Source organism: Bos taurus, chromosome 9, assembly GCF_002263795.3.
Source record: "Bos taurus isolate L1 Dominette 01449 registration number 42190680 breed Hereford chromosome 9, ARS-UCD2.0, whole genome shotgun sequence".
NCBI classification, from domain to species: domain Eukaryota; kingdom Metazoa; phylum Chordata; class Mammalia; order Artiodactyla; family Bovidae; genus Bos; species Bos taurus.
This window is the reverse complement of record NC_037336.1, coordinates 34,669,351-34,693,683: the sequence shown is the minus strand read 5'-3', so window position 1 is coordinate 34,693,683 and position 24,333 is coordinate 34,669,351. Positions and strand designations below refer to the sequence as shown.

The following is a 24,333-nucleotide window of genomic DNA, read 5'->3' as shown; positions in this document are numbered from 1 at the left end:
GCCAGTGCAGGAGCTGCAGGTTGGATCTCTGGGTCGGGAAGATGCCCCAGAGAAGGAAATGGCAACCCACTCCAGTGCTCTTGCCAGGGAAATCCCATAGACAGAGGAGACTAGCAGGCTACAGTCCATGGGGCCTCAAAAGAGTTGGACAACAAGAGCATCACTGAATTGCTAATGGTATTGTTCATGAAACCCTGTCTCCTTTGTTAAATAACAAAAATGCAACTGAGTAAATTTAAAGATCAAATTGGCTTTATTCAGTGATTCTTGAATCAAGACCGCATCTCATTTAACAAATAGAAAACAGGTAGGCCATGCCATAGAAAAGGAAGGACTTTTAAAAACAGAAAAGAGAGTGGGCAAAGGAAGTTATTAGCCAAGAATGCATTGTTTTGGACAAGGTTGTCCTCCTAAGTGGGATGGAAGGGGTCTATCAGGAAGATTACCTCCCTCGTGCTGGCCCAGTGATTCCAGGTTGACTGGTTGGTTAAAGGTTACATTCTTGGGAGAGGCTGAAACTGCAATTAGGTTAAGTGTTAAGTCTAGGTTTGCTGACATGGGGCTTAGCACGAGTGACTCCCTATCCGGGGCCTGTTATCTCCTTTTTAACCACTTCTGTCTTCCAATTAGAGAGTTACAGATTTACTTAGTGCTTAATCTACTTTGTGTTGGGGCTTCTGTAACTGCTTAGAAATGCTCTTCCTTCCCTTTAAAGAAAGAAGAGAGAATATACTCAAAATATTCTCAATGTACTCAAAATTTTCTTATTGTTTCATTCATATTGCTTTACATTAGATCTTTAAATATATATTTTTATTTGAAACCTTCTTTGAGGACTCTCTACACTTATCTAATGAGGCACAAAACTTGATAAACCAACTGCTTAAAAGAAAAAAGATTCTTGCAAAGGTTAATTAAAACTTAAGATGAGTAAAAAATCCTTTTGGCCTAACCAGACAAAAAATACAGTTTTAAAACCAAGGTTATGAAACCTTATTATTCCTGATTCATACTCTCTAGATCTGAAGCAGAATTTGACCTGTTTTGTAGTCAGTTTGAAAATCTGGCCTATATACCAAAGGTACATTTTTTTTAATTATTCAGAAATCCTAGGTCATAAAACAATCCTACTGATCTCCTCTCATTTTCCTGAACTATCCTGATACTTATTTCTCAGATCTTGCAGGCTATTACATGTTTCTTGCATATTTCCATAGATAATAAGTCATCAGCTTTGCAATCTGATTCTTAACATTAAGAGACTAAAACTAATGTAGATGAATCTCAGATGACACACATCGAGGTATAGAAAAATTCCATCATTTCCTCCTACAAAATGAGGGAGATTTTAATTCTTTTTCTCAACAGCTGCTTCATTTTTTTATGCATAGAAAAAAATATGTGCAATTACTCCAAGTACAATCAAGTCATTTAACATGGCTTTGCCATCATTGTAGTTACAGGATATTTTAAATGAGAAAAAAAAAAATCTCAAAGCACAGGTCCTGCTGTGCAGCAAAGCAATCAAATTCCTTCATAACAACAGTCTGATGGGATTCAGCAATCCAAGGAATAATGAATAACCACTTTAATCAGTAAACAGGAAAATGCTACAACAGTCACTGAGTAAAAATTGACTATCATCTCTTGATCCTCTTGATCGGCATTTCAAACAATAAATAGAAATGTATGTCTCTTTTAAAAAGAAAAATAACTCTGTTTAGTACGTTTGATTTGGCCAGGCAGTGGGGAGATGATATTTCATCTTAGACTGTCCTTCAGTATTGCCCAGTTGGTAAAATGCACATTTAATCTTTTTTATATCATATGGCCAAATTTACCTTATCACTTGAATATGTGAAGAGAAATTCATTTTTACAGTTGGTTAATATGATTGTATTGCTGAACTGATTATTCGGTTTTATTGCTGCTTCATTATTTGTTCTTCCTCTTCAGTGTTCCTCATAGAAAGTTATTTGTATCCGAATATGAAGACTCTGTTACAAAATAATCCTCAAATTTCCAGTGCAGTGTTTCAAATGTTGGCCGGTCCTTAGGCTCTGCATTCCAGCACTCCAACATGATATTGTAGAATTGCAATGGACAGTTAGATGGTTGAGGGAGTCTATAGTTTTGACCCAACATCTGGATTACCTGAGCACCTGTCATACCTAAAACATATACAATGGAACCAACAAAAAACAAATTGAAAATCAGAGTCTTAAATCCACAGATACTGATACCCTAGAGGACAAAGCAAATTGACTTCCTCGGAGAAACTGTGAAGTCCACCATTCTCTTCCCAGGCTGTCAAGACTAAATCCTGCAGCAAGTACTGTCTATAAGACTGCAATTCAAGAGCAAAGGATAAGGAGGCAATAAAGCACCTCATTAATGCAAATCATTATCATCAAATTTTATCTATTATGCTCCCACAGGCGCATGGTGTGGTCAGCCTCATAACTCTGCCCTCTAAGTCTGGGCAAAGCAGTTAAAGTCACACCTAAGTAAGTGACCTACAGCAGAAAGGCCCACTTTAGAATTACTTACCACTATAAGGCATTTTGCCATAAGTAATGATTTCATAAAGAAGGATTCCAAATGACCACACATCGGACTTAATGCTGAATTTATTAGTACGAATGGCTTCAGGCGCAGTCCACTTCACCGGCAGCTTTATTTCGTGTTTAGATTCATAGATGTCTTCATTCTCTACCTGTTAATGCATTAAGGAATCAAGCCAAGTTAAAGTGGTATTTTTTTTGGCCACCCTCATTCGTCTGTAATCTACTTCTCATTAAAATATAGAGGGAAAAGATTCAAAATGAGTTTAGTTCAGGTGATAAGTACAGCAGCAAATTAGTCATTAATGAAACATTATTTGAGAGCCTGAAGTGAAAGTGTTAGTGACTCAGTCCTATCTGACTCTTTGTAGTGCCCTGGCTCCTCTGTCCATGAAATTCTCCAGGCAAGAATACTGGAGTGGGTAGCGATTCCTTTATCCAGGAGGTCTTCCTGACCCAGGGATCAAATCTCCATCTCTTGCGTTGCAGTCAGATTCTTTACCATCTGAGCCACCAAGGAAGCCCTATTTGAGAGCCTGTGTATGCGTGCTAAGTTGCTTCAGTCATGCCTGACTTGCAGTTGGCTGGACTGTAGCCCACCAGGCTCCTCTGTCCATGGGATTCTCCAGCAAATAACACTAGAGTGCGTTGCCATGCCCTCCTCCAGGGGATCTTCCCAACCCAGCGATGGAAACCAAGACTCCTGTGGCCCCTGCATTGCAGGTGGGTTCTTTATTGCTGAGCCACTGGGGAAGCCCTTTGAGATCCTACTATGTGCTAAAAGTAGTACTGGAAGGAGCATTATATTACATATGGGAAATTCGTCTGTGATGACACGGGTTTTATACCTGGTCTTTAACAAACTAAAAAAAGTGAAAACAAAGCCTTTTTTTTTTTTTTTTTACTGCTGGTATTGAAGAGCCACTGACTTTGAGAATTACCATATAACCATTTTCTAATACTGAAATGTAGGATCCAAATGATTTAAATTACTATATCAACTCACTGGGGATCTAATTAATTTACAAAGAGGAAAGACAACTTCATAAAATCAAAAGAGAATCATATACTTGTGTTTCATGCTCCACACTCATATTTTAGGATATAATGCAGAAATAAATATTTAAATTCAGAGAAAAACAGCTAATACTACACTTTCCATATCAGTGTCTTCTGGCCTGATGTCACAAAATTGAGGGAGGTAGGGGAAGGCAGTATTTTAAAAACCAATGATTGCTGTAGAGTTCTGGCAGCATGCATATTAGTCTGGCACAAAGTGAACAGCAATACATACAGTGGCTATACAAAGTGTGCTGCTTATAAATAAACAAAGGCAGACAGAGGCTATCGTTGTTTAGTCGCTAAGTCACGTCCAACTCTTCTGAGATCCCATGGATTGTAGCCCACCAAGCGCTCTGTCCATGGGATTTTCCAGGCAAGAATAGTGAAGTGGCTTGCCATTTCCTTCTCCAGAGGATCTTCTCGACCCAGGGATTGAGCCCACCTCTCCTGCATTGCAGGCAGAGTCTTTACCACTGAGCTACCAGAGACTGATATGAAAATAACTGATCATTAATTCAACCACAAACTTAATTACATACTTTCCCATGTGGTTGGTCATTGTTTTCTCTGTTTCTTTCAAATTGATGAAGAAACAGAAATAGAAGGTAGTTTTGTCTGTAGGGCCTTGGTATCCTGACAGGATCTATGGACCACAGGACTCTCAGAAATATTGTGGAAGAAAACCAGCAGGAATACTACTAGTCTCCTGGCCTGTGCGCCTTTTGACTCATCACCAACTAATTAAAACAAAGCCAAATCCACCTTAAAAACTCTGGCAAGTCCAAAATCTGCCACTTTGTAGATATTATGTTCCCCAACAAGGACATTTCTGGCAGCCAAATCTCTATGAATATAGTTCTGGGATTCCAAATAGGCCATTCCAGAGGCAACCTGGGCTGCCATGTCTACCTGCTGCGTCAGATGGATTTTTGATCCAGCATCATCTAGGCAAAAAGAGAAAATAAGAGGTTCAATTTGGAGAATATTTGAAATATTGAAGCAAATTCTAAGAATTCTGATGACTGAGCTCTCAGTGGGATTAAGTGCCATAGCACTGATCTGTTGAGAAAATAAATATAATCAGTACAAACCGTCCTATTTCCTGTGAAGGGTTAATGAGGCAGCAATTTTCAGAGTTCAAACACATTTCAAAGCTGAGTCCCTCCCTTCCCTAAATGAACATTACTGAGAGAAAGGAGCAAAAGTACCACATTATCCAAACACAGCTATAAATATCTGAAAGAGTCCAGCTATTGCCATTTTGAATACCACATGTCACTGACTCATCTCTTCCTGGAAATTATTTGGTTGCCTCTGGATTTCTTTCATTGTATAGTTTGCTTTAGTCTTTGAACCTAAAAATAATGCTAATTTGCATGGTTGAGCCAATGAAAAGGTCTCATTCTTCCATCATATTGTTCTTAAAAACTAGCTCACAAAAAAATGAAGGCTCTATATGTGTAGTTATAAACTGTGTATATTACATTTGTACTCCATCAAGTTTGATGCATGTGTTAAAGTTTCTTTCTTAGTCTGTTATTCTTAGAATAGGTTGCTCGTCTCTCCAGGCATGGTATACCTTTCATAGACATAGTTTCTCCTACTGCTGATTCTGCATAATGAAGTATAGGAAATTTATATAGTAGAGCCAGTCTGATAATTACAGAGAGATTAGTGTTATCTTATGATGACTTTGTGAAACAGTGTCAGCCATCCCTGGATAGTTGAGATGCTATACTGTTATTAGATACCTTCAAATTTCTGGAGAATTGAAATTGTCTCACATAAATCCAAACTATCATTATCCTTGTCTGAATAAGCCAAACATTACCAAAAATGCATTGAATTTATGGTCAAGAGTCTTACACACAACTCCTGACTTTAGAGGTAATTACAGTATAAGAGGGGGGAACACTGGTTTGAAGCTAGAGTGCCAGCTTTGAATCAGGGCTCCACCTTAGATTTCTTCCTGACTTTGGGCAAGCTGCTTAATACTCCTGTGCCTCAATTTCCCCATATATACAGCAATAATTACCATTAACCTCATGGTGTGCTTAGTCGCTCAGTCGTCTCCGACTCTTTGTGACCCCATGGACTGTAGCCCGCCAGGCTCCTCTGTCCATGGGGATTCTCCAGGCAAGAATACTGGAGTGGGTTGCCATGCCCTGCTCCAGGGGATCTCCCCAAGCCAGGGGTCAAACCCAGATCTTCCAGATTGCAGGTGGATTCTTTACCATCTGAGCCACCAGGGAAGCCCTTACCTCATGGGATTAGTTGTTAAAAGAGAATTAAAATGAGTTAATACACATAAAGCACTTGAAATAGTACTTGACATAGGAAGAACACAGTAAAGTCTACCTGTTCTTATTAGCTATCATTGCTGCTGCCTTATCAGAATTAAACAGTTTAAGATCTGTGAAACTAGAGATGCATGTGGATTACCCAAGTGGAAATGTCTAAAAGAAGACAAGCATATGGTTTGGAAGCTCAAAGGAAAGCATGTAGCTAGAGATATGGATTTAAGGGTCATGTTTATGGGTGGAAGTTAAACATTAAAAGTTGCTGAGATAGCTACAAGGTGATAGAATCATGAGAAAGACCAACATTTACAGTGGGCATAGAAAAATAAACCTGCAAGAAAACTGAGAGGAATCAGCCTACAGAACGAGAGAAGAACCAGAAGGGAACATCCTAACAGTCAAAAGTTTGAGAAGAGAAAGTCACCACTAGTGTCAAATAAATCCAGCAAGATAAGAGCTAAAAAGCATTTCTTAAATATAGCAATTAATAAGTCATTGGAGACACTAGTGACAGGAAGAAAATCCCACTGGAGATGGGGTATAAAGGGTGAAGGGCTGAATGGGAATTGAGGACATGGAGATAGCAAGAAGAGAAATCAATTTCCAAAAGCCTAATTAAGACAGGGAAATAACAAAACGCTAGCAGAGGAAAATGAAGTCAAGGAAGAGAGAGCAATTATCCTGAAGTTTATGATAGTGAGGGATTGTCATTGATAAGGTACTAGAGCAGTTTCTGGAATGCTGAGTATCTTATTCTTGATTTGCATATCGGCTGCATAGTTGTTTATTTGCTCACTTTACAATTACATGATAAATATATATGTAGAAAGGGCATAAATCATACATGTTCCATTCTACATGTCTGTCATCTTTTATAATTAAGAAAACGAAATTAAATAGAGTCAAGGAAAGTTTTCAAATGAGAAAGACCTAAGCATTGTGTGTGTGTGTTTAATACAGCAGTGTATTTAAATAGGACTTGAGTAATATTGATTTATGCCAAAGCCTTTGACTGTGTGGATCACAATAAACTGTGGAAAATTCTTCAAGAGATGGGAATACCAGACCCCCTGACCTGCCTCTTGAGAAACCTATATGCAGGTCAGGAAGCAACAGTTAGAACTGGACATGGAACAACAGACTGGTTCCAAACAGGAAAAGGAGCACGTCAAGGCTGTGTATGGTCACCCTGCTTATTTAACATAGATGCAGAGTACATCATGAGAAACGCTGGGCTGGAAGAAGCACAAGCTGGAATCAAGATTGCCGGGAGAAATCTCAATAACCTCAGATATGCAGATGACACCACCCTTATGGCAGAAAGTGAAGAGGAACTCAAAAGCCTCTTGATGAAAGTGAAAGAGGAGAGTGAAAAGTTGGCTTAAAGCTCAACATTCAGAAAATGAAGATCATGGCATCTGGTCCCATCACTTCATGGGAAATAGATGGGGAAACAGTGGAAACAGTGTCAGACTTTATTTTTGGGGGCTCCAAAATCACTACAGATGGTGACTGCAGCCATGAAATTAAAAGGCGCTTACTCCTTGGAAGAAAAGTTATGACCAACCTAGATAGCATATTGAAAAGCAGAGATATTACTTTGCCAACAAAGGTCCATCTGGTCAAGGCTATGGTTTTTCCAGTGGTCATGTATGGATGTGAGAGTTGGACTGTGAAGAAAGCTGAGCGCTGAAGAATTGATGCTTTTGAACTGTGGTGTTGGAGAAGACTCTTGAGAGTCCCTTGGACTGCAAGGAGATCCAACCAGTCCATTCTGAAGGAGATCAACCCTGGGATTTCTTTGGAAGGAATGATGCTAAAGCTGAAACTCCAGTACTTTGGCCACCTCATGCGAAGAGTTGACTTATTGGAAAAGACCCTGATTCTGGGAGGGATTGGGGGCAGGAGGAGAAGGGGATGACAGAGGATGAGATGGCTGGATGGCATCACTGACTCAATGGACATGAGTCTGAGTGAACTGGAGTTGGTGATGGACAGGGAAGCCTGGCGTGCTGCGATTCATGGGGTCGCAAAGAGTCGGACACGACTGAGCGACTGAACTGAACTGAACTGATGACAAACTTAAAGCTAACATCATACTCAATAGTGAAAAGCAGAAAGTTTTTCCTCTAAGGTCCAGAATAAGGTAAGTATGCCCACTCTCACCACTTCTATTTAACACAGTATTGGAAGTCCACACCAGAGCAATCAACAAGGAAAGAAAGAAACTGGAAGAGAAGCAGTAAAACGTTAACTATTGGCAGATGACGTGACACTGTATACAGAAAATCTTAAAGACCCCATCAAAAATACTCCTAGAGCTAATAAATAAATTCAGTAAAATTTTAGGATACAAAATTAATATACATAAATCTGTTACATGTCTATACATTAATAATGAACTATCAGAAAGAGAAGACAATAAAACAATCCTGTTTACAAGCAAATAAAAAGACTGCAGCCTTGTGAGAAACCCTGAGCCAGGAGACCTGGCTCATCTGCACCTGGATTCCTGATTGCAAAAGCTGTGAGGAAATAAATGTTTGCTGCTTTAAGCTACTAAGTTTTGGGGTAATTTGTTGTGCAGCAATAGATAAAAGTTTGATATTCCGGAAAATATCAGTGCTATGTATACAATTTAAAACACGGACCATGGGGCTTCCCTAGTGACTCAGTGGTAAAGAATCCACCTGCCAATGCAGGAGACACGTACTTGATCCCTGATCCAGGAAGATTCCACATGCTACGGAGCAACTAATCTTGTGCTCCACAACAACTGAGGCTGTGCTCTGGAGCCTGGGAAGTAACAACCGCTGACACCTGCATTCCCTAGAGCCTGTGCTCTGCAACAAGAGAAGCCACAGCAATGAGAAGCCCTGCACAGCAACTAGTGAGTAGCCACTGGCCACAACTGGAGAAAAGCCTGGGCAGCAATGGAGACCCGGAACTGCCATAAATAAATAAAATTATTTTTTTAATGGATTATGGAGCCAGATTTCCTAGGTTTGAATTCTCACGCAACCATCTTGAATAAGTTACTATACTTAACCTCTCCATACCTCAATTTCTTCAACTGCTAAGTGGGGATGATGATGATAAGAATTCAATAGGTTGTTAGAAGAATGAACTAAATTAATGCTTGTGTATGACTTAGAAACATTCCTGTCACATAGTAAGTGCTATAAAGTTTTCTTTAAAGAAAAAAATTAAAAATATATGCTCCTCTCCTACCACCATCCCATATGGTTGATTTCCAGTAAGTCATCTCATCTAATACTCAAAGAAACTACAGGAAGTAGTTTGCCCTGTTTGATAGGAATTCCTGGGACTCAGAGGAACAAATAATATTTTTTTAATATTTTATCGATTGATTGATTTTTGGCTTCCCTGAGTCTTCCTTGCCGTGTGGGCTTTCTCTGGTTGCCTGCCATGAGCCATGGCTACTCTCCAGCTGTGGTGCACAGGCTTCTCACTGCTGTGGCTTCACTTGCTGGGGAGCGCAGGCTCTAGGATGCCTGGGCTCAGTAGTTGGGGCTCACAGGTTCCAGAGCACAGACTCAGTACTTGTGGTGCAGGGGCTTAGTTGCATGTGGAATCCTCCCAACCAGGGATCGAACCCATGTCCCCTGCACTGGCGGGCGGATTCTTAACCACTGGACCATTGGGGTTGTCTGGTAATAAATTGCAGAGATTCAAATCCAGGATATGTTGGAGACTGAAATTTCATGACTCAAATTTATTCTATACTGCCTCTCTAAAATCCGCCTTACACTCCAGAGCACCCAAAAGTCAGGGGCGATGAAGAGACTTCCATTCATACAAACAGTAAATAGCTCTATAGTTTTGTTCAGTTAAAGGGTATCTCAGTCAAAACATCCCTGTCTGCATCAGTCCACTAGGTGGACTGTCCATGAGAATGATGAACTACATGCTGGAGCTCGATTCGTAGGAAAAGAAAATATACTGACATATACTAGATGCTCTACAAGTATTTATTGGAAAGCAAACAAGCCCAACTAAACTTAAAAAGATGCAGGTATTTATCCTCTTTAAGTTTCAATAAGAAATACCAGGCATCAATTACCCATAGTGCTAAAGTTTTTTGACAGGCTTCTCCCATTTTGGAGAAGTTTATTACAAAAAAAAATATTCAGCCAAGCTTAGGGACTACAAAGATGGTTCTGTAGAAAAATGTGTTATTTCAACTATCAAATACAACATCTAATCCTATTACAGTGGATATAAAAAGGTTTTCACTGACAGGCACAATAGTGAAGGAAATTGAGTAATACATTTCCTGCCCTGAAAGAGTGCAGTGGCCTAGGAAATGTGTACAACCTCAGAGCACACTTCTAATACAACAGCCATATGTCAAAACTGATATAAGGGTTCACAGACCTGCGACAATTTACATCTGCAGCAAGGAAATATTTTCATTATGTTCCATTACTCAAGAGCCTTTCAGCTTAATAATATTTATCATGATGGGCTGTTTAAGAGTGGAAGATTCATTTTAAGACCACTTTGTTGAAATGAAACCCTCTTGATTGGGAAGGAATTGCCTGTAATGAACACACCTTCATTACTCCCCCTGGCTACTAAGAATCATGGCAAATGAAGGCCTTTGTCAACTCGACCCTGATGGCTCAACCCAGAAGACAACAGAGTTCATGCTCAACCCTGAGTAAAACACAATGGCCTCAGAAATCCTCAATGTCAAAGGAGTCTGCAACATAATATAAGTGTACCTGGCATTCAAGCTGAATATCAAGAGTCTTAAAACAAGTGTAACCCCAAGTCTCAAATTAGGTTCACAATAGCCCCAACTTAATCTATTCATCATTTATTCATTCAATTAGTCAACACAGAGTTAGTGCACACCTTCTGTGCCCCTGACATTGTTCAAGCACTAAAACTGAGTTGTATTTTAGAAGAGACTAAAAATAAGCTATCTAAACAAATCATTCATTACAAAATGAGTAGGGGCTTCCCAGATGGCTCAGTGAGTAAAGAATCCATCTGCAATGCAGGAGACTTAGGAGATGCAGGTTTGATCCCTGGGTTGGGAAGATACCCTAGAAGAGGGCATGGCAACCCACTCCAGTATTCTTGCCTGGAGAATCCCATGGACAGAGGAGCCTGGTGGGCTACAGTCCCTAGGGTTACACAGAGTCAGACACAATTGAAGAGACTTAGCACCCCAGCTACTGTGTTAAGAAGAAATGAAAGGGGTCAAGAACCTGAAGAGGGACATCAATTAGAAGGCTACTGCAGAATCCAGGAGAGGGTTGATGATGGTTTGCACTGGAGTAGCGGTATTGAGAAGTGGTAAAATCCTGGATATGTTTCAAAAGCAAGCCAGTGGGATTTGCTGGTTGGTCTGACATAGGATGTGAGAGTAGAGAAGACTGAGATAGTAAGCCTGTGTGTTGGCATCATGAGAGAAGGAAAAACCTCAAGAGGGGCAGGTTACCGAGGATAATATCAGAGATTGGTTTTTGGACATGTTATTTTGAGATATCCAATAGACATATGTAATAGAAATGAGGGCTATTTATAAACTTTTGTTTTTTTCTTGCTCTTAAGCACTTTAGAGGGTTGTGCTCCCCTATCCCTTTGATTTGATTTAATCAAATAAACAGGGCACAGAAGTTACCTCTGTCACTCCTGGTCAGAAACTTTAACAGACAGAATGAGATTAGTCATATTTCCTGCTCCTGACAAGGTGATCAACAGACCTGAGACATTAGCCAGTCTATTTTTCATATGTAGCATGAGCAAGAATAAATACTTGTGTCAAGCCTCTGGGATTTGCAGGAGTTCATTACTGCATTATACCCACATTATCCCACATCATCCAGACTGATACAGCATTCACATAGAGAAGTTATAAAGGCAGTTAGATTACGACTCTGAAGTAATGGAGGGATATGATTTGGGCAATTGGTAACACATAAGTGTTACTAAACAATAAGAGTGTTGAGATTAGCAAGGAATCTAGTGATGTTGCAATAGAGTTTTGGAAAATCCCAAGATATCCAGAGGTAGGGGAGATGAGGGAAATCACATAAACTGAGAAAAACCAGAAAGAAAGAAAGGAGAAAAGGCCACTGGATGAAGTGCCCCAGTAGCCAAACGAAGGTAGTGGTTCCAGAAGGAGAGAGTATCCATTGAATTGAACACTGCTGTTAGTTTTGAGGACTGAGAATTGACGTTGCTGTTTAACAGCCTGAAGGCTTATCATTTGACAAAACATTTTTGTTAGAGATGACCTGAGATGGCTCCTGCACTTTTCTCCTTGGGGATAAGGCAAAAGGAGTCAGTGCTGAGGTTAGTCTCCCTATGGTGGGTAACACAATACTGTTAAATATGATATATTTATGCAAGGGAGCTAGGTATATTTTTTGTTTTTAACAGTTAGCAGGTCTTATGCTCTTTGTTCCTATCTAGTTTTGCAATTTAATATCACCAGCTTCACCAGTCACCCTGAAATAAGAAAATTCTATCTTTCTGACATCTTTGTTCTGTTTTTCTCACCTCCCTTTACCTCATACATTGTATCAGTCCCACTCTGGCATGTCAAGAAAGTATAGAAAATGCCTCTTCTTTAAGCATGAATTGTTCTCTCAGTACTTGATCTCCATTTCTTTGAACATCTCATTTTAATGCTTATAATATTGTTGTTTATTAAATTATTCATTTGTAATAAACACCAAAATTCTACAACACCCTTAAGTCTTCTCAGACTACAGGAAGCAGATGTAAAAATAAGGTAATAGTATGTGTCTGCTTTTTAGCCTGAACATTCTAATGTTTTCTAGCAGTTGGAAGTATTTTAAATACCAACAAGCACAGTGTTGTCAAAAACTGGCAAAGACAAAAATGAGGGTAACTTTCCCTCCCTTCCCCGCAAACTATTCTATGTCTCCTAATTCTGGGCCACGGGAAATACTGCTCCATGACTGATATTGTTCAATTACTTACTGTAGGAAACAAAGCATCAGGCAAAACATCTACTCTTCAATTTTCACATTGCATTTAAGTACTCTGATATGTCTATGGTGAACAGTTTGTTCTTCCACTACATAAACATTTTTCCTCCCTTTGAGTACACAGCATACAGCCTATTAAAGAGTAGTTGAGCAATTCAATGTTAAGACATTCATTGTCACAGATATGCCATAGTAAATATCCTTTGGGTTATAGAAGGCTTGCTAAATTGACATTTATAGGATTCGCTAAACTAAATTCCTCTTTTTTTTTCCTTTTATTAAGTCTTCAGCTTACTTTGGAGATATTCTTGCAGACTTCCATGTCTCATCAACTCTGTAATAATATAAATTGGATCTTCTAAAGTGCAAACAGCATAAAGCTGGATAAGCTTTGGATGTCTTAGGTTCTTCATTATCTGTGCCTCCCTCAGGAAGTCATTTGGATCCATTGAACCTGAAACAAGAAGAGGGGAAAATCACTTTATGTTATTGAGGCATTCCTGTCCTCAGAGCAGCCTGGTGGGAATCACCGAGATTGCTTCCTGCCTCTCAGTAAAGTAAGAGCATTGGTGTCACAAATCTTCAGATTTATCAAGGAAGAGAATCAGTTCAACCAGGGCAACCTAATAACTGGTGTGTTGGTGCATCAGGGCTGTGCAGCTTATGTATTATGACCTGTCCGTGAAGAGAGGTTGCTTCAGGTCCATATGAAAAATGAAGGAAAAAGGAGAGACTGACAGTCTAATTGATAAAACAAGGCAGGCATCTTAGGAACACAAAGAGAAAACATTCTATTAACATGAACGCTGGAAGACACTGAATGTTTAATCACTGCAGCGAGTTTTTCTGCCCAGGATCCAAAGACTAATCATTGCCCTGTCCTTGGGACACACTGTGGGAAGAGCTGGATAACTATCCTAAAAAACAATGACATCTACCATGTTTGTGTCTTTAATTCTGTAGGGACATAGAGTATAGGCCAAGCAGAAAACATTCATGGGCCCCTCCCACAAATTAATGTTTTTTTCACCACTTGAAACTGCATTCCACATTTTCTCATGTATTAATACCTCCACAGTTGGAGTTGTAATAGCTTGATAAGAGAGACATTGGAGCCTATTTTGAAGACTCATCTAAGTTAAATTGCATTTATATTGGCTCGACTCTGACTCACCATGCAGAGTGCCAAGTAGTTACAATCACATAGAATTTAAGAGAAAAAAGGCTACCTGGAGTTTACATTTCATTAGTCATTTTAAAATCTTTTATTTCTTATACAATATGATGTTTCAGACTCACTGATGTAATTGAAGGAATTCTGTCATTTCACCTCTCAGTATTCACTATAGATAGTGCAAACATTTTCAGTGATGCTCAGAGAGTCCATTTTGTTCCTTATTCTCTCGTTTTGAAGACTTCACAGCTACTATTTGAACCTCAAGCATGGATAAGCTTTGACACTCCAAGCTAACACTCTGACTTGTTCATTAGTAAGGCTATTTATTAATAGCCTTATTAATGAAATGCAGGCTATTCCACAGAGGCAATCTATCCTTTGGTATGCCATTTGAGACTCTAGAAGTTCACTACCCAGGCTCAATCAAGCCCTACCTCACTCTGTGATCTTAAACAAATTACCAAACATCTCTGAACTTCAGTTTCTTCATCTCTAAAACATGGCTAATAATTCCACTGACATCATAGAATCAGTGTCAGGGTAATAGTATTGTCTGGCACATATGTGTTCAATGAGTGTTGGCCATATTTGTACTATTATTAGCAATCACATTCTTAGGAAAACCAAACAGATCAACTATAAATATCTCTTCACTGACTAAGGAGAAGAGGCAAGGACTTACAGAGAAAGAATATGGGGAAATGGCCTATTCTCTTCTCCATCAATTTTTACTGAGCTCGCTTATTTCAGTTTTTACCACTGGTTTGCTCCACATAATCAAATAGGATTAAAGTCTTGAATCAAGACTTAATTTAAGACTGTGGCAAAATGGAGCTAAGAATAAAAGAGGCACCCACACCATAATAAGGGGCCACTTAGGGTTGTTATAATTAGTTTGGCCTATGGTCAATTACATATATAGTGGTATCGTGCCCCCACCCCCAAATAATCTGATTCATGATGTTTCCAGTGAGAAACTTCATTCAGACAATTATGATCTTCATTCAGACAATTTATCTACAATACGTTTTTATGTTGATGCTTTGGGTGGTCATCAGATTCATGGAATACAGGCCACTTATGTATGTGTATGTTTTAGTTGCTCAGTTGTGTCCAACTCTTTGTGGCCCCGTGGACTACAGCCTGCCAGGCTTCTCCATCCATGGAATTATCCAGGCAAGAATACTGGAGCGGGTTGCCATTCCCTTCTCCAGGGGATCTTCCCAACCCAGTGATCAAAACCAGGTTTCCTGCGTGGCAGGCAGATTGATTACCATCTGAGCCACCAAGGAAGCTTAAATCATTGCCAAATCAGACCATCCACTAGAGCTGGAACCACAGCACATCAGGAGCCTCTGCAGGGGAAGCTTGACCAGCTGCACAGCAAGAGAGACCCAATCTCAACTCAGCTAGTAATGCAACATTAAATATTAATTTTTGCCTGTCAAAGCTACTGTGGGAGTTGATTTCAGGCTCGTCTTTATTGCATGGCAGTCTGCTAAGCAATAAATAGCTGAGAAGATTGATTAATGACCCCAGTGAAGTGAAGACATTTAAGCAATCACCAAAGCTGTTTGCTGCTATTACACTGTAAATCAATAATAATTATTCCTGTTGGAGAGAAAACTATCGTGGAGCTTTTTTTTAATAAAAGAAATCTAATTTTTTTGTTCTCTTTTGACCTGTGAAAGGCCTTCCTTAGAGAGTGATGTTAGGATGGATAGCTAGCTGTTTCTTTTTTGGAAAAAAAGATGATAAGATTGGACAGTAAAGGTTAGTCTCAGTTTTCAACAGGATTAGGATTCAAAACCACACATCTGCAGTAACTGTGAAAATCTCAGGTACTGGGATTGAGTACTGTGGTCACCTAGCAAAACACTTGCTTGGTGTCCAAACCAGCTGTCCCATGACCTCTTGAACATTTATAATGGCAAGTAGGTTATAAAAATCAATGTATGCCATTCTGGTTCTCATACCTGGCTTTAATGTTTTTACTGCTACCGGAGTGGTATTGTTCCACAGGCCTTCCCACACTTCACCAAACTGACCAGATCCTAATCGCTTCAAAAGTTGTATGGAGCTGCGGTCAATCTCCCACTGGTCCACAGTTTTATATGACAAATCAAAGGGAGCTGGAACTTGTATCTGTTTCACAGAATAATTAGAATACTGGTAAGAAAAAAGTTATATTTAACAATTTTTTGGTTGAAAATAACCTAGGTACTTTTAGAGTCATCACTTTTAAAAACAAAATATTGTAAATTTTATCCCAATTACCTTAAAATGAAAAGCAGTAGTGGTAGAATCTGCGCTATCACCTCGTCCAGCTGCTCTCCTCCCAGATCCTGCTGCATCAGGCACCTTGCTGTCCATCTGTCCCACCCCAAACCCCAATGTCCCCTCCCACCTATCTGGTATGCATTCTCTCTGTATCCTTGCCTACCTAAATCAAGGTTCAAGGTCAAATGAAGTTCCATCTCATCCACAGTTATTTCCCCAACTCTCTGACCCGTAGCATCTACCATATGTATCATCAAATTTCTCATAATTAATTTCATCTTTTTTCAATTTCATTTACTTATTTGTTGATTCATTTACTTAATAAATAAATATTTTTCAACACCAACTAGGCTTCACTGTGTAAACAAAGCAGGCAAGGCCTCTGCTCTCATACTTCACAGTCTAGCTTGTCATCCGTCATTAGATATTTATCTTATTTCCTCCACTGAGTCATTGGCATCTTGAGTGCACAGAAGGTCACCCAAGTTTTGTAAATCTTTTCCCTATCTGAATTCAAAACTATGAGTTAAACTAAGTATTTTTAAGTCATGTCTTGGTATCAGGTGAGATATTTCTTAGCATAAGCTTAGATTTTCTTGTGAGGTCATTTCTGTACCATCTAAGATGTATATGCATGCATGCTCAGTGGCTCAGTCATGTCTGACTCTTTGTGACCCCATGGATTGCAGCCCACCAAGATCCTCTTTCCATGGGATTTTCTAGGCAAGAATACTGGAGTGGATTACATCTTCCTCCTCCAGGGGATGTTCCCAACCTAGGTATCAGACCCACATCTCCTGCATTGGCAGGTGGATTCTTTACCACTGAGCCACTGGTGATACCCTAAGATGTATATACTTATATCAAAATTGCATATTCACTTGGCAGGATTTAACTCAATAAATTCCCTACATAATGATCAGGATTCTTCAGCTTCTACTTGTCTATAGTATTATAATCAGGCATCACCAGGACACTTTCAGCAGTCATCCAGTTATAAACCATAGGACTGGCTATACCACTGACGGTACATGAGACCTAAACTCTGATGAGGAGCTGAGGGTTTGCCCAACTAAGGTGACTGACCACTATCTAATTTTAAACACATTTAGGTAAAACATGCAAACAGTGGAATTTAATGACAGATGTAGATAAAATTTCTATAAATGTTATCTCCTTCCACCAAACACCAGGCCAAACAAACTGTTAAACAGTTAAATGATATCTATTATATGCAGACAACTGGATAATGAACCTGGTCATTTCATGTTAATAGTCTTGAATACAGATCATCTAAGTAAGAATTATATTCCAACACTTTTTTCTCCTCCAGCTGTATCATTAAATGCTCCAATATCAGGATATTAGATTAGTGTCTTAGTGCAAAGAATGAATATTTTCTGTGTTCAGTGATTGCTTAAGGTCAGGACTTGGCAAACTTCTTCTGCAAAGGATGAGATCATAAATGTTTTAGACTTAGTGAGCCATATAGTCTGTTTCAACTACCAAACTCTGCTATTATAGCAAAAAGGCAAAGACGATTGTAAATGAATGAGCGTATCTATGTTCCAATAAAACTTATTTATAAAAATATTGGGGCTTCCCTGGTAGCTCAGTCAGTAAAGAATCTGCCTGAAGAGAAGGAGATTGGGGTTCGATCACTGGGTCGGGAAGATCTCCTGGAGAAGAAAATGGCAAACCACTCCAGTATCCTTGCCTGGAAAAATCCCATAGACAGAGGAGCCTGGTGGGCTGCAGTACATGGGGTCACAAAGAGACAGGCATGACTGAGCAACTAACACTTTACACTTTCATAAAAATATTAATAAGTGTGGGGTAGTATTGGCTCATAGGCCATAGTTTGCCTATCCATGCCTTAGGTATTCAATGACCTTTTTTTTTTTCCTGAGCTAGCATATCATATGACAAAAAACTCCTATATCTGAAGGAAAAAAGTAACTTCGAAAGTAAGGAACACAGCTTGAAAGCATTTCACCTTTAAGCATGGTTTTCCCAGCTTGACACACAGGCCATCACTTGTCTTGGTGTAATGACTCACGAATTCATTCAGTGTTGAAAAGGTTCTTCTCCGGGTGAGGAAAAAGCCCCCTTCATCCAGTCTTCTGATTCTGTAGTGTTTCACAACCCCTTCATCTAAAACTGGAACCCAGAATAAGTCCTTTTAATAAACTTGCCAAAGCAAAAGAGATTTGCTTTTTTTTTTTATGATGATAGCTCCATGCATGGAATAAAATTTTAACAAATTCTATTTATTTCTCAACTTTTCTTTCAGAAAAGGCTTCAGGAGGCTTACAAAAGCATATAGCAGAATAAAAAGGAAAAAAGAATGGGAAAATTATATTTTAAAGGAAATATAAAAATAAAAGAGTATGGTTAGCACTAAAAAACTATGCTTTGAGGCTTAGTATACTTGTTTAAAACAAGCTATAAAAGTGACTGTATTATTCTAGCAATGTAAAGAAGGAAATAGTTTCAGAAATCACAGTGTTCATAAGATAAAATCACACAAGATATTTAGAAACAGTTCTTTCTGGTACAGAGACAAAGGATAATTTTCTCCCATTAAATTATATAACATGGACACTGAAATAAAAGCGCTCTCAGGAAACAAAATCTATGTACAGACATATAGATACAGGTATAGGAAGGGAAGGAAGGAGAGACAGAGACAAACATTATTTAGCCTTTAAAAAAAGAAAAAAAAGGAAATCCTGTCATTTGCAACAATGAATGGAACTGGAGGCCACTGAGCTAAGTAAAATAAGAGAGGAAGACACTGCATAGTATCGTTTATAGGTGGAATTTTTAAAAAATGAACTTAGAGAAATAGAGTAGACAAACGCTGCCTGGGGGTGGGGTGGGAGGAACAGGAATAGGGAGGAACTGATAAAAGGGCATGAAATTTCAGCTGTAAGAGGAATAAGGTCTAAACATCTAGTATATAACGTGGTGACAGCAGGGGATAACACTATATTATACAGGCGAAATTTGCTGAGATTGTCACATGTTCTCACCAAAAAAAGAGAGAAATATATGAGGTGACAGATATTTTCATTAACTCAGTGTAGGGAGAGGGAATCCTTTCATGATGTATATGTATTTCAAATCATCATGTTGTACACTTAAATATCTTTTTGTCAATTAAACCTCCATAAAACTGAAAAAAATCACATCATCTGCATCATGAAAATATTTTACTTTCAGTTCTTTATATTAAATGCAGAGGGCAAAAAAATAAATAAATAAATAAATAAATGCAGAGGGCAGGCAAACATTTAGCTCTTCTAAAAATAACATAAGGTTCTTAAATCATAATTTTTTAAGTGTCTAGAACACATTCTTGTACTCTGATCTGTCAAGTTACCATTCCCTTTGACTATAACTCTTGAGGCAATGTTAATTGCCTTATATAATCATCACCAAATAGAGGGGTTTTATTAGGATATAGAACTAAATGCATACAGATTTCTGTATATGGATTAAAAAGCTAAAACAAAAAAAAACAGATGTAAACAATATTAACCTCAATGTATTTCTCCACAAACCAATAAAAAATATTAGAAGTAGGTAGCTATGTTATAAATCATACCTGCAATTTATATAAATATTGGCCTGAAAATTCCAGTTGCCATTTAGCAAAAAGAAAAGTACATAAATTATAACTGAGATGTCTAGCAAAGCAATATGTCTCCAACTGGAAATGATAGGAAGCATCAACATTTTTTTCCAATAAAAAAATTCTTTTTTAATCAAGATGGACCATATCTGGCTCCAAACTAAAATGGAATACCCGGAAATTAAACTTAAGAATTATCTTTTAACACATCACAAAAGGCCTAGTGACTTCTAAGCCAGAGACTAAAGTCAACAGATGACTGAAGGGTCAAAATACTCATGATTTTCTCAACAAGGGATGCAAATCCCAATGATTGATATGGCTTTGGCAATTGCTATTGATTATAGAGAAAACCTAAGTAAATGTTTACCAACTATTTATAGTTAAAAATTTAAACTCTTAACTGTAAAAACCAATATTTTCTAACTAGTATGTGACCAAAACACAGCAATGTCACTGAACAGCCATGTCTTCAACATTAAAATAAAAGAGCAGGCCTTAAAAAATTTCAAAATTTCCAAACGTTTCTACCGTAATGTTCCAACATTTCTAATAACTGTTGCTTTCTCTTTCTGAATTTTAATTTCTTTTTGTAGTCCTTTCAGAAGACTACAAATTGTGAAAACTACACATTACCAAAAGAAAAAGTCATTCCCACCTTACAACCTTAAATACCCCTTAAATGGTTTTCCCATGAATTTTCTAAAAGCCAGATCTTCTTCGGGTCTCAGTTTAAATCCTCAGAACCAGCCTCCTCCCATCACCCTGTTGCATGTACCCTTGCAGCTCCTTTCTCTCACATCACCCAGGTTAATTGTGATGATGGATTTATCTCAGTAGAAGTGGCTCTGTGAATTGCAGGGTCTCTGTGTCATGAACTAATACCTACTCAGAGCCTGAGACAGAGTAACTAATACAAATATTTGCTAGTTGAGTGAACGATGTCACTAACTTTTAGATTTGAAATAAAATGTAAGTTTCTTAAATGTCTGCTGCAAAATTAAATAGCTAGCATTACTGATTCAACAGACATGAATTTGAGCAAACTCTGGGAGATAGTGAAGGACAGGGAAGCCTGGCATGCTGCAGTCTGTGGGGTGGCAAAGGGTCGGACACACCTTAGCGACTGAACAACAGCAACAAATTTTACAATTGTAAGTACTTTGAAGTCAAGACTTCCCCAGAATTTTATTTTTAAATAGAGGAAAACAAACCTAACCCCAGTGTATAAATACCATTAAAAGACAATCATTCATCTTTATATCCAATTTTTTAAGTTTTGCAATAACACAGGATGTGTACTTCATCTCTGATCAACATCACAGATTATTTATGTATAGTTCATTCAAGTTTTCAGTCTAGGCAAGACTAAAATATATATACACACACATATATATTTTTTTAATTAGATCACAGAAGCCACCTAAGGTAAATTCAATACACTGGGTTAGGATGAAAGCACTTTAAGTTATATTCCTGAGTAATCAAATCCAAAATTCATGTTGTTTTCTTAAAGTGGTTTTAATTTGTTAGTAATGGGTCCACACATTTGTAAATTGCCCATTCCTAATAAAGATTGAATTCAGAAGATCTCAGAACCAAGGAAAAATGAATTTTCTATTCCTGTTCTAGTTCACCGTGATCTCTTTTATTGAACCAAATCTATTCTACATTCTACAGGCTATAAGTGAATGATAATGCTTATGCCATTCTTATTGTGAATTACTTTGAGTTCAGACTAGTTAAAGTATTCTGGTAGTTTAACTGCAAAACATACAAGGCTAGCTATACAATGGAATCATCCATCAACAAACTCAGGAGCAGCACAATTGAATGAATTGAGCTACTAGAAGGCCAGACATCCTAAATTGGCATCTTGACTTGCATTTATACTGTTTGACCTAGGGGAAAATATTTCACCTGTCAACTGATTAATCTACCAAAACATGTCCAAGAAGTAGGATATACTGCAGCGATGCAGGTAGGCATGTATGCAGAGTACAATAAAGGCTTATCGAACATTGAAAGAATTCAGCTATTTCTGCCCAGGACCTTCTATTAGGATTGTAACACTGGTTACCTGATTATTATTATTATTTTTGGATTGTAACACTGGTTACCTGATTATTATTATTATTTTTTTTTTTTTTGGCCACCTTCACAATGAAGGCAACTGATTGTGCAGAAATCCATGTGATATAGATGCAGTCTTACGATTTCAGTCCCATATGCCAGGCCCAAAAGCATTTACAAGGAGTTGGTGGCAGTTATGGAAGCCCAGTTTTCTCCTAATGGTGAGATCTTATTTTCGTCTCTAATGTTAGAAAAGGTGTTTGTTCACCACTGCACAAATGAGTGGTATTTCATCAAAAAAAACACTTTTGAAGAGTTTTTTCCTCAATTTACCACGACTAACATATTCAGAACATATTAAATAATTCTGATACTCCAAAATTGTTTTTAAAAGACAGAGCCTCCAGAAATTAACTTTAGAAGGCAGTATAAACATTGAGTTAGAGGCTGTGTCTGCAAGACATGAAGACAACTTATTAGGCTTAGTGAAAAATATCAGAATGAGCAGTTTGGCATTTTGCAGATAAACAAATGGTTGAGTGAGCAGATTTTCATTTTTCAGCTGGTCTTCTGGCATCATCTGGGCATAGCGTTATTCCTACTGACTGATAATAATCTGCTCTCATACTGAGTAAAACAATGTGACTTAGATGATTGAGCAAATGATTGAAAATCAAGAACTCACTGCTCTAATCTTATTCTGCCAGTGATATGTTCTTTGACCTTCGGCAAAGAATTTCATTTCAGTTTCCTTATCTAGAAAATGAAAATAATGATCTTATCTATACACTCCCACAGGGGTAGTTTGAGTGTCATTATTCACAAAGGATGATAGATATTTCTAAATGTTCAATTGTGAGTACTGTATTAGAATATCAGTATTATCAAATAGCATTGTCAACAAAAGAGAGCCACTTCCACAGTAAAATTTTCCACTCTTTGCACAATAATGACTACATAACATAGTGGCTACCAAACACATTAAGTAAAGAAACTGCTATAAATTCATGTGAGAGAACTCCTACACATGTAAACCCCTGTTTATTTGGCTTCTCTTTAGTAGGTTGGTTTGTACTTTTTAAAACTATTATGCTCATTGAAACTACTATGCCATTGCTTCAGAACTTATGTCAAGATAGTTCTACACCAGTAAGTAAATAATTTTTGAGTCATTACACTGAATCCCCCATTAAAACAGAAGTGAAAGTCGTGAAAGTGCAAGTCGCTCAGTCTTGTCAACTCTTTGTGACCCCCTGGACTATACAGTCCATGGAATTCTCCAGGCCAGAATACTGGTGTAGGTAGCCTTTCCCTTCTCCAGGGGATCTTCCCAACCCAGGGATGGGACCTAGGTATCCTGCATTGCGGGCAGATTCTTTACCAGCTGAGCCACAAGGGAAGCCTAAGAATACTGGAGTGGGTAGCCTATCCTTTCTCCCCCGGATCTTCCCGACCCAGGAATTGAACTGGGGTCTCCTGCATTGCAGGAGGATTCTTTACCAACTGAGCTATCAGGGAAGCTCCCATTAAAACAGAATCCAAACAAACATCCATTTTGCACTGTATTTTGTTCTACAGCAAACAGAGTAGAATTCCAGTACGAGTAGTTTTGGAAGAACAAAGTATCGATACAGCTATCTAAAAATATTAAAGTGGCATCATGTAGAAGACGTGTTCTTTTTTGGTGAAAAAAAAAATCCGCCAAAACCAAAGAGAACAAACGATTTGACTCTTTTCATGCATAAAACTCAACTACTGTGTTAGTCCCCAAGGTCACCTGCCTCCCTGCAAGGCATGTTCAGTGAGCTACGAACATCAGTCAGTAAGTCTGACTACTAAACTGGTAGGTTAAGTGAAGACTCTTTAAGAGAATATCTGTATTAGGTGACTCAAACAACTTAACTAAAATAAGCTATTTGAAGGGTGGGGCATGGGAGGGAGGTTCAAGAGGCATGGGACATATGTATACTTATGGTTGAGTCACGTCGTTATGTGGCAGAAACCAAAACAACATTATAAACCAATTATACTCCAGTTAAGAATTTTTTGAGAAAAGCTATTTGAGGACACATCTGACAGCTCTCGTGTCCTGAGGTCTTCCAGCATTGTTACTGGTTCAGGAAACCCGTTGACGTACGTTTTAGTCAAAGACAATATAAACAATTATACTTACAGGCAAAAATCAACTGCCTCTTCCATATTATATAGCACAGAAATCCATGAGCTTGAATCACATGTCTGTCCAAAT

General features: G+C 38.3%; 1 protein-coding gene and 1 long non-coding RNA gene across 6 annotated transcripts in view; one reads left to right on the top strand and one right to left on the bottom strand.

Annotated features, from left to right (window-relative positions):
- The window catches only part of FRK (fyn related Src family tyrosine kinase), a 104,386-nt gene that overhangs the window by 3,875 nt on the left and 76,178 nt on the right, over window positions 1–24,333 (bottom strand). Inside the window, exons 3-8 of one of the 2 annotated variants that reach the window (XR_009495999.1) lie at window positions 18,372–18,535; window positions 16,072–16,240; window positions 13,214–13,372; window positions 4,389–4,570; window positions 2,551–2,716; window positions 1,842–2,171 (exon numbers count right to left, since the gene is read on the bottom strand). Coding sequence is in view for 1 of the 2 variants with exons in the window: in XM_002690084.7 (XP_002690130.2) it covers window positions 1,963–2,171; window positions 2,551–2,716; window positions 4,389–4,570; window positions 13,214–13,372; window positions 16,072–16,240; window positions 18,372–18,535 (1,049 nt within the window). In the remaining variant the exon portion in view is untranslated. Of the gene's footprint in view, window positions 1–230; window positions 2,172–2,550; window positions 2,717–4,388; window positions 4,571–13,213; window positions 13,373–16,071; window positions 16,241–18,371; window positions 18,536–24,333 lie in introns of those variants that run through there. The other variant, XM_002690084.7, reaches the window with a different exon arrangement.
- Window positions 1–24,333, top strand: part of LOC112448033 (uncharacterized) — a 56,665-nt gene that overhangs the window by 31,078 nt on the left and 1,254 nt on the right. For 3 of the 4 annotated variants that reach the window (XR_009496000.1, XR_009496001.1, XR_009496002.1), the window contains exon 4: window positions 13,202–13,856. The exons of the other annotated variant lie outside the window; for it this stretch is intronic. This is a non-coding gene — a long non-coding RNA (uncharacterized lncRNA). Of the gene's footprint in view, window positions 1–13,201; window positions 13,857–24,333 lie in introns of those variants that run through there. 4 annotated transcript variants of the gene reach the window in all.